The sequence below is a fragment of the Cinclus cinclus genome, chromosome 2 (assembly GCF_963662255.1).
Source record: "Cinclus cinclus chromosome 2, bCinCin1.1, whole genome shotgun sequence".
Lineage (NCBI taxonomy): Eukaryota > Metazoa > Chordata > Aves > Passeriformes > Cinclidae > Cinclus > Cinclus cinclus.
This window is the reverse complement of record NC_085047.1, coordinates 31939980-31951106: the sequence shown is the minus strand read 5'-3', so window position 1 is coordinate 31951106 and position 11127 is coordinate 31939980. Positions and strand designations below refer to the sequence as shown.

Genomic DNA, 11127 nt, shown 5'->3' with positions numbered 1-11127 from the left:
TTCAGCTCACATAAAGAATTTGAGGCACTCAGCAATTTACAGGATCAAGCCTTACAGAGGTAGAAGAGACTTAACTGCTGCAGTAACTCACAGAAGTTTCTAGAGAGTTGCCAGACAACTTTCTGAAAACCTTCAAGTGTGAATCACACTTCAGATGCTTGCCTGTGAAGACACATGAACTGCAATATATCTGGGGACCAAAGCAGCATCCAAATAAAAGTGCCGCTTGGTTATGAACTGAGCATCTCCACTGTAAAACTGATGAAGAATGAAGGCAATTTAATGTTCCACAAATGAGTAGGGACAGCAATCACAGCACGCGTGCCTTTTGCTCTCTTGACTGACACACCCACCCCCCTTTCCTCATTCCTCTGAGTGTCTCTGATAAACAGCATTGCAAGTTGGTTTTAAAAAGAAATGTACAAGAGAGAGTTCTGTTGGTCACCTATTTACACGTGGCATCACTCCACAAGGAGCTTGATCTCATTGGCTAATAGCTGGTTCATGTTGAAGAGAGCCCCCGGGAGCTTGGTGAGCAACTCTCTCTCCGTGGTCTCAGGGTCGCTGTCGACAGAGCTGGAGCTAGCACTCATGTTGTCGACAGCGGCCCCAGCTGGTGGGCCCAGCTCTGGCTCGCTAGTCTCGCTGGCCGTAGACACCACGGAGAGCAAGGACATGCGCCGCGTCAAGCGGCCGGGGGCCAGCAGGGAAGCGGCATAGTCCGCTATGATACCAGCTACGTCTAAATTGCAAGCCTTGTCAAAGGCAATGAAACCTACATTTGCATTGGCCTCGCAGACGTAGAATGAGCCGTCGTCCTTCATCAGCAGGTCAATGCCGCACACATCCATCCCCAGGATATTTGACACTTGGACTGCCAACTGCTTGCCTTGTTCGCTCAGCGAGCACATCATTCCTACACCACCTGGAAAAAGCGAAAAGAACTTGCTGTCTCCGCTCAGGTCACAGGTGACCGACATCCTTCTCAACCGGGCGGCGCTTTTCAGTTGGGAAGCTTCAAAGTGAGCCAACAAGCACACTGCTGATGATTTAGAAAGTGACCTCCTTTCCACAGTGACTACTAATGAACTTGATGCCACACCAGGATTTCCAAAGATTCTGACCTGCCTTTGGCAGGTCAAGATTATGACTTGTTTAAAATTAAGTGATGACTTTTTAGTCAACATATTTTTATGATCCCAGGATATTAAAAAATGAACTAACAAACCACCCTTGTTCCTTCTAAGGTGGAGGCTTTCCTTGCAACATTTTTAAGTGATCACAAGAAATATTCCAGCAAAATTAAACCTATAGCTCTTGGGAAAACTACAGCTCTAAGTGCAAATATAATTGAGGGGAATGGGGATTAAGACATTATCATCTGCTCACATCCCTCTCAACTTGCTGTCACTGGTTACCGTCTCTAAAGCAAGAATTAGGGAACATTTGTGTCTGAACCTCAGCTCACCAGGTTCACAGTCCATCACTAAAGTATTAACTGGCTCAAGCTTCATCTATCGCAATACTTAAAAATAACCCAAACAATAAGAAACAACAACAAAAAAAAACCATTTAGCAAAAAAATCTTTCAGGCTGTATTTCCTCTGCATGAAGTAGTAACTAAAATCTCTTAGGCATTTTGACCAACCAAAACTGCATTACACATGAACACATTTCATCCCATCACTGCTCAGGTTCGGTAGTTTCAGCCAGCCGACATCAAGCGTTCTTCCTCCTTCTGCCCTCAGAAACCCCCATATCCAACAGCCAAAGCTATGTAGAATCTCAGTTTTGAGTATGCTACAATCAGTGCAGCAACCTCCTCCCAGATATGGTCTTTGGAGGAAGAGGCAGCAGGGCAGAGGCAGAACCTGACAGATTTAAAGCAGTACAGAAGATGCACAGTGCAATCTAATTGTTTATTGCCTTCAACAGTTTCCTCACTTAATATTTTCTACTCTCTTGCAAAATGACTGACTATTCCACCTCCCTTAAGTGTTGCTTTGTGTCTTCCTTCATTTTCTGTTCCTCTCAACAGGATGAAACAAATGATAACATGGCACTGGCATCAAACTTCCATTACCACATCAGCTGCTCTGTTTGTGTTCTAGAATTTTCCCCTGCTTGTCATCATCCCATCTATTAAACACTTTTAGCAAAGATCATCTCTCCTTCTTTGTTTGCTCAACAGGCTTCCTACTTAATCCTTACTCTCATGTTTCCCCTTTAAACCTCCAGCAGTAAGCACAATTAACACAAAGTAACACCTGCAGCTTATTTCAGTCAGCTTTGTGATTTTTCAATTGGGTTGAAATATTCTGATCAAAACTATGAGCAATGCTTTTCCTACCAAGTGAGCAGTTACTCTGCATCCTCCCATCTGTCGAGCAGCGGAGCATGGTGCCCACCACACGGCCTCCCACTACGATGACGCGCACATCCTTGCCGTGGGACTCCTTAACATATTTTTGAAATAAGTAAGGGGCATCGTGACGGATCAAATGGCTTAGGTCTGCCAAATGGTGCTTGTCTCGTGCCAGGAACACAGCTTTACCTGTATGAAGGAAAGGATATCGGGATGTTGAAATCAGCTACCCATCTGAGCTGCATCAATGATTCAGCACATGAAAGTAAAACCTCTGACCAGCACACTGCCCCATCCTCAGAGGCCCCATCTGTAGCTTATATCCATTTACAAATTCTTCCATGGACAACAGCGTTCCACTGATTCACTGCTTTTAAGTGTTCAAGTACTGACAGAGCTGAGGAGACATGAGTTAAAAAAAAAAAAAAAGAAAGAAGCAAGGAAAAAGAAAACAGCTTTAGATAAAGGAGGTGGCCTTGCAGTTTCAACTCCTTTTGGTCCAAGTCCTTAGTGAGAGAAAAAAAAAGGAAGAAATACTTAAAGAGCAGCAGACATGTAATTAATAACAATTTTGTTAATCCAAGAAGACAGGACCCACAGCCTACAGCTTTGACACACAGGAACCAACAACATGAGACTGTTGAACACTGGGCATCTAAGAACTCTAAAGTCTCTAGTGTGCCACTGCAGAACCACACACCTCTGTTAGGAAGTTCCTGAGAGCTGCTCTTCCCAATACTTAAAAGGGCTCACAACTCCAGAATGAGATTTGCAGTGGAACAACTGCATTCAGAGGAAAACATTCCACTCCACGATATCCAGGATAATTTAGCAGAAGATTCCACAAGACATAAAATGAATGGATTACCCTGAAACTGAAAAAAAAACCCTCTTGACAAATCACTAGCTTTTCTGCAAGCAAACATCTCTAGGACTTGGATTTTTTAACCTAATATAAGTAATTTCATTCCCTTTCTCGTTCAGAGCACATCAAAGACTTCTCTGTTGGCAGCAATGTTGTCTTTTCCAGTTGTATTCATACTGGTTAAAGCCATCCCTGAAACAGACTATTACTTCCTATCCAATCTCCGGTCTCACAAGACTGCATCCCTTTCCACCTTTATCTACATTTCCCAACTTCTTTTCCCGTTTCTTAAGGGCTCTCTATCATATTAGCTTTATGTTTTGCAATAAGGCTGCACACTTTCTCTTGTAGCAGAACTGTCCTTCAATTCTTTTTACGGTGTTAACAGAGTACAAGCGTAAGTTCATTAACTGCACTCCTTAAGTAAGAGAACAGATATGCTGCAGCAGCAGAACTAGGATAAATAATGTGTAAAGCATTCCACCAAGAGCTCTTATGCCCAACTGGAGCAGCCTCTGTTTAGATACAATTTAAGGTCTCCATAACACAGAACATTGCTTGAGGAACATGGAATTTCTCATTACATGAGAATGCAAGCTTAAAATTCACAACAAGAAAAAAACCTCCATGTCCTTTCTCCCACTCCAAACCCTGTGTCTTCTATGGGCAATTAATAATCCTACTGTATTCCTGAAACAGAATAGGAAGAATGATGCCTTGGAGGGGAAGTACTTAGTTCCTGCAAATTATGCAGCATCATGACATCTTGGCAAAACTAGAATTGGCCCATTTGCTGCAGCAGCAAACTGCACAGAAAATTGGTGGAGAAGAGTATAACTTTTATTCATCAGCCAGTACCTATGACCATGTTTGCCTATTTATTTTAAATATAATTTGCAAATGTCTGCTGTTCAATTATTTTGAAAAAGTTTCCCCAACTCTCTTAATGTGAAAAGGTACGTATTTTGCATAAATTTGCATTAAAATGCCTGAAATTTAAAGTGCTCTAAAGCAAAACCTGCAAACAGATTTACAGGAATTCTGGCTAAAAGAGGGAGAAGAAAATCAATAGCTGAAACTCTAAAATTATTTAGTAGATCTTCACAAGAGGCAGTGTTAAGTCAAATCCACTGTCTCAGATATTCCACAGTTGTCAAATTCACCTTGCTGCAACATCAAACTCCACTTTGGCTTTAAAGCTCCAGCCACACTTTACAACCACAGTAACAGGTACTGCTGCAAACAGCAGCAAGTCTGATCTTCCTCAGCCCCACCGTTTTGCTCTCTTCCATTACATCAACACAAGCATTTGTGCGAGTAAGTGCTAAGTCATGTGAGGAATTTATCTGAGTAACAAAAACCCATCTAGTTACGTTCAGGAACAACAGTTTCTGAATTCATTTACTACATGGCTACAGAAGCACTCACGCCAGCAGAAGAGAAGCATGAGAGCAGCAGAGAGTGAGAACAAACTGATGGACAGAAAGAAAGAAGTGATGTCTTCTAGTTAGGATTTTGTTTACAGTAACTCCTGGTTTTGTGTTTTAACTTCAATTTTAGTCTCTTTCTAGACCTAAAAATTTGGAAAATTTTTATTAAATTTTTTTGTAAGTATATTAAGAACAGAGCAACTTCCTGTGTAAATAACCTCTGAAATTGATTTAAACATGGTTTCCTTTAGTAATCACCATCTAACACTAAATTAAGTTGATGTTTGCTTTATATTCAACACTTAAAAAACAAGAGACTAGTAACAGAGCAATTTAATCTGAAACTGCGCTAATATCACTGACACTGTCAGCGGTGTTTTTCTGAATAACAGAAAATCCAATTTCACAAACAATACATAAGGTTTTTTTAAAATCAGGATCCTAATTATCGACAAAGTCGGGTAAGAAAAAAGTCACTGAATGAACTGAGATTTCATCTCTTAGGCCTATTCGAAAACACCTCTAAAACCCACGTAGACTTATTTTGACTACACGAAGGCTGGACCTCCCAGGATTCCAGTTCAAAGCTTTCCTCATAGAAGTCACCAATGCACTGTAATTTTGAATGCTTTCCCCCCTGCCTTTTTAAGACTGGGTTTTACTAAAACTGTTTCCCAGTGCTGCAGTCTATTCAACATTCAGCATTCAAAGGTGGTAGAACTCAGATGTATTGGAAAGAAGTCCAATACCTAACAGAGTTTCTTAACTACCACTTGCAGATGAGACAAAATCTTGGAGCACTGCTCAGAATACTCCTTGTGCTCACCCCTGACCTCACACCCACCTCGATGACCCCGCGTGTTCTTCACCACCATAGGGAACTCCAGCACTTCCGCCTCATCAATCATTTTGGAAAAATTCTCATGACCACCTGGCAAAAAGAAAACCAACAACATTATGCGCCACGAGTCTTCTGTGGCCAAATTTGGGATGTAATTGCCATACATTTCTCCCACCCTTACAGCTTAGATAATGCAGAAGAAATTTTCAGTTAGCAGGACCTTGGTCATGGAGCATGATCAGACTTTGAAAGTGTCTGTAATGTGACGAAGGCCTCATGATGTGACAAAGGCCTCTTGATCACAACCCCAAAAGACTCAATCTAGTCTTCCAAATCCGAATCCCCAATTCTACCATCTTGTTCCAGTTTATCCCTTTTGCTTTATGAAAGCCCATCTTTTCAAATGCCTAACAGGAGAACAGCAGACACATAACACCAGTAACATGTACATCCAAACTACTAACCAGGAAAGCAACACAGAACACAATGACAAGGTATAACCCATAGAGCAGCAACAAACCAGACCTTGTCAGTCCACCTCCCCCCTTCTGAAAGCTTAGGTCTCCTGTACCTCATTCTCCCTATATCCTGAAGTCATACTTCAACCTTTTAATCTCATTGCACCTGTAAGCACCTTAGAGAGTAACTTTAAATGGCTACACACACAATTATGGTTGACACTTCAAGGTTACTTGAATTCAATTCAAAGAAGGCTGACCACAGCACAAGAAATACAGAAGAGAAAAGTCAGCAGGCAAAGGGACAAGCTGCCTCCAACACATCATGCAGTAAAGTGCAGAAGTCAAGCCAAGACACGAAGTCACAAAGCCAGCAGCAGCCATCACAATCCTGCCATTGAGTTTAATGCATGTCATGGAGTAACACGTCATATAGCACATCCTGCTTTACTTGGCAAAGCCAGCCCTCACTGATAACTTCATACTTATGGTTTAAAAAAAACAAAAAGAAAAAAGAAAAAAAAGAAAATAAAGTCATGCTTCTGTCAAATTCCAGAGGTAGGCACCAACAGAAGTGGGACTGAGTTATGATCAAACAAGTATGTTCTGCAATTATTAAGCATCATTTATGGTCTCCCCTTCTCCCCCAAAATTAAAAACTCATTCCTTTCTCAACAAATTATGGCAACCACATGTATAAAGAAAGGGTATGTTTCTTCTCAAATGTGTTTTCATGGTAATTGATGGAAATAGTAATTCATAGTAATTGATAGAAAGCCATGGCTTTGTCATTTTTTTTCTCATTTTGTCAAGTTCCAATTACAAAAGCCTATTGATGCAATCACACAAAGGGGAGGAAAGCATTGGTATTCCCAAAAGGAACAGAAGGTTGAGAGGTAGCTGCAGTTCTTTAATAGATTGTCATGAAAAGCAGAAATAACATCAGGGTAGCTCAGACAAATGGTTCCTCTAACCTAGCACTCTGTCAGGAACCAGAGATACCAGAGATTCCAGAGGCAGGCACAATAAATAATAATCAACTGCTCTGGTGGGAAACAAAGCCCAAATTATTGTTAAAAGGTGAACACAAGGGCTCATGCTCTTTGCTACTCTTGTCCCTTCATGAAAACTAATGTATTTGCAGAGACTTTTATTCATATAGCAGTTTAATCTACTTTCAGGTTGTACCAAAGTCTAGTTTTCTGTAGTACTTATGACACTTGAGTACCCCAAGCTCTTGTCTGTTGTTTTGGGCAACTGGGAAAGAATATAAAGTATTATAGCAATAACAGCCAAAGTCAGCTGCTTGGAAGTCTGAGGTACAGTTCAAGTACTCTTTCCAAAGCATCAAAAGCTAATCAACAAAGACAAAACCAGAATCTGGGTGTCACGACTTTAACCTCCTTTTTGGATACTCAACACTTAGCTGTGGAACTAGCCTCATGCTACTTAAATGTCTATGGACTTTAAAAAGCTACATCTTTTGTACTGCAAAAGCATAAGTTGTCTAGGGAACTATGCAACCCTTTTGATCCAACAGTCTTACCATATGAAAAAGTGTCTGGAAGAGGCACACCATGGCCAGCAAGTTCTTGAAATGTCCAGAACTTGTTGACACAGTTGAGGATGGCTTGAGGACGATTCATCAATCGACAGCCCATCTTCTCTAGGTGACGAAGGACTGTGATGTCGCTGTCACTCTGGACCCAAGGTGTTGGCACACGCACAACCACCACTTGTGGGTAAGCAGTAATGAGCTCCCCTTTCACCCGGAGACCTAAAGAAGGAAGAGAGAAAAACATCCCAGTCTTAAGACATAAGGTCTCCAGGAGAAGGTAAACAGGCACAAAAATACTGCACTATCTGTGATCACAGAGATTCCAGACTTCAACAGTGAGTGTTACAACAGCACAACCCTCCCTAGCATGCATCTTGTCAGCTGTGCTGTTTCATTCATGTCACTATTAACTCACTTAAAACTAGGACCAAGCAAAAAACAGACTTAATTAGGGCACACAGTCTTGGGCTCCTTCCCAGGGTGAAGGACATTTGTTTATAGGTTGGCACTCCATCCTTTCTATGAGTGTAAGCTGCACACTACACTCACATCAACTGTATCAACAGCTCAGGAGGTTCCTGCCTCCCACCGCTGGTTCTTGCCTACAGGATGCAGTTCATACCTTTCCCAGTCCCAGCTGTATTGATCCCTCTGTTTGTGGTACCACGTTACACAACATATTGCCAAAGTAACAGAGACTAGATACGATCCTTAAAAAAACACAAAAAACCAGCAGTATTTTTAACAGGTCATTTCAACAATCTAATTTATATTAAATTAAGTACTCAGAAATAAATTCATCGGCTAACAGGGAAGCACCCTGTGACAAAGGCAGGAACTAGAAAGAAAGCCAACTCTGCCAGCAAGATCAATATATTACTTAATCATGACCTGTAGTTTTACAGGCTAATTCTCTGAAAAAGAAACACTGAAAGACAAGCTGCAGGAATAGGAATACAACAGGATTGGACAGGAAGGCATCAAGCTCAATGGAGACAGTCTGGCATCTGAGGACAGGAAAAGACAAACAGGGTTTGATATTCACTTTATTTGCCTTATGTTCGAAGCAAAACTTTACGACTACAGCAAAAAATACTCAGCTCACACTGCTGTCAGTACTTTAAGGGTTAAAAAAAAAGTGAGCTGAGAAATCAAAGTGCATCTGCATCTTATGCCTACCAAAGGCCACCTGTAACTCGTGAGATCTAACCAAATTTTTTTACCTGATTACTGTATTACAAAGATGTACATTACAAATACAGACTCGTATCTACTCTACATGAAGGCACCAGTTGCCATATATATTTCATTTCAAGGAGCATTAGAATTAACTGGGGGAAAATTGGGAGGGGGAGTGAGAGAAAAAGGGGGGGATTACCCCTCTCGGTACTTCCCTTTTTTCTTTTCTTCTCCAAACCAGGACGTATTTTAGAGCTTGCATTAAAGATAATGAAGCAACCACCTAACTCCCAAAATGGAAGTTGAAATGCGCTGCCCAGTCCTCAGGAGAACACAGAACCACACTCTGGAAAGGCCAGAACAGAGCCACATCCAATACAAATCCCCTTTTCCAATCCCCACAGCCATAATTGCACAGAGATGAGCAAACATAAGCAGACGGGTGCTCTGGCTGCTCACCTCATTAGCACCAAGCACTGCCGCATTGCAGCTGACATGACTCGCGTGTTTAAGCAAGCAGGCTTCAGACACACACACACACCCCCCATTTTAGAGAGGCATCTCAAGCAAGATTAAAAACAAGACACTGCTACAAACCTAAGCAGAAGGTGAACAGCACAAAATGGACTACCATCTCCTTTAGCCTGAAAAGGAGTACAGATTCAGCAAGCAAAAGATTTTTTTACTTATTGGTCAGATTCTACCTTACACATGTAGTTTTCCATTTAGGTGCATGCCCAATTACACCCACTTTTTTGCCAATGTAACTGCATGCATGTCTTGATCCACATGCAAGCTGTGCAACAATCATTTTAAAAAGGACTGCATTTTCTACACAGTCCCAAAATTGCCACCGTTATCTGTGTTGTGAATCAAAACGACACAGTTTTCCAATTCATAATCTCTCAGTCTATTTTGTTGTTTTGCTTTAAAGTCACGCCACATGCTGAAGTTTTGCACCATGGAGTCTGAAAAAGAAAAACAGCAGTTTGAGGAGATGTGTTTGTCTCACCTGGAATTCTCCTGAGTACCTGTGTTAGACTTCACCATTAGACTGGTGTAAATTTAGCCAGGTCCTACATACCCCCTGAAGTGACTTTGGAAGTACGATGATGTTATCAACAGAACAGTCTGAGCTTTTGTTTCAGATTCAGTCATATTCTCTGGTCTGGACACTGTTCTCCCCAGAACAAAATTTCTCTCCCCTTACAGAAGGCAGTTTACAAACAGAAAGAAGAGCTACTCAATGAAATGTATAATTTGAATCACTGCTACTGACATGCACCATAAAAATTAGCTGCAGTCTCCCAGCAACACAGTACTGCAAACAGAAGCAGCTTTATTACAGTAAAAAGGAGAGGCAGATTCTGCCATTTTGGAACAAACATGCATCCAGCATTCCATCTGAGACCCATCAGTTAACAATCAGGTTAATAGTCATTATTGCCAAGTGGGCTGATAAAATAATATTTTTTCACTATGATGTGCTGAAAGCAGTAACACAGAAGATATTAACGCATACGGGTAATTTTTTTCCAAATAACTAATTCATGAATGCAAAGAGGAATAAGGGTTAAAAAGACTACAGCAATGTTACTTAGTGGTCAAGAGGTAATTTTTTTAATATATCATAGATTGTGCTAAGCTGAAAGGGAACCACAAGGATCATCATGTCCAACTCCTAGCACTGCACAGAACAGTCCCAATAATCATACCATGTACCCAGGAGCATAGTGCAAACATTTCTTGAACTCTGTCAGGCTTGGTGCTGTGATCACTTTCCTGGGGAGCTGTTCCAGTGCCCAGCCACCCTCTTCCTGATATCCAACTCAAACCTCCCCTGACCCAGCTTCAGTCCACTTCCTCAAGTCCTGTCACAGGTCACCACAGAGAAGAGATCAGTGCCTGTCCCTCTGCTTCCCCTCATGAGGAAACTACAGACCACTCAAGGTCTTCCCTCAGGAAGACCTTCCCTCAGGTCTTCCCTTTGTCAGCCTTCTCCAGGCTGAACAAACCAAGTGACGTTTTTCACAGTGTGGCACACAAAACTGCACACAAGTGAGATGAACCCTCACTTCTTCACAGTTATAGAGCCATCCCGATCCCAAAACAAGAATATCAGGTTACACTCACTGTTGCCTGAGGACAATGAACTGACCTCACAAACACACAGAAGGCAGACACTCGGATCACACAGAAATACCTTGACACATAACAAGCTGATCCATTTGTTAACTTTTTCAGTGGATACCCACGACACTGTAGACACAGCAACGAGACAGATATACAGTCCTTTGAAGTACCAATACTACAAGCCAGGAAAGGCAGATTTCAAGCTTATCCAATACTAAGAACCTTCTCATCATATTAAAACCGTTTTACCAGTGCCTGAGGAGCAATTTTTTAGGCTACTGTAAAACATTTGGGTATT

At 41.5% G+C, this 11127-nt stretch overlaps 1 protein-coding gene across 1 annotated transcript in view; it reads right to left on the bottom strand.

Moving 5' to 3' along the window:
- Positions 1–461: 461 nt before the first annotated feature.
- RIMKLB (ribosomal modification protein rimK like family member B) overlaps positions 462–11127 on the bottom strand; it is a 31725-nt gene continuing 21059 nt past the window's right edge. The window contains exons 2-5 of the mRNA XM_062513768.1: positions 7506–7736; positions 5505–5591; positions 2351–2554; positions 462–925 (exon numbers count right to left, since the gene is read on the bottom strand). Of these exons, the coding sequence (XP_062369752.1) occupies positions 462–925; positions 2351–2554; positions 5505–5591; positions 7506–7736 (986 nt within the window). The remainder of the gene's footprint in view (positions 926–2350; positions 2555–5504; positions 5592–7505; positions 7737–11127) is intronic.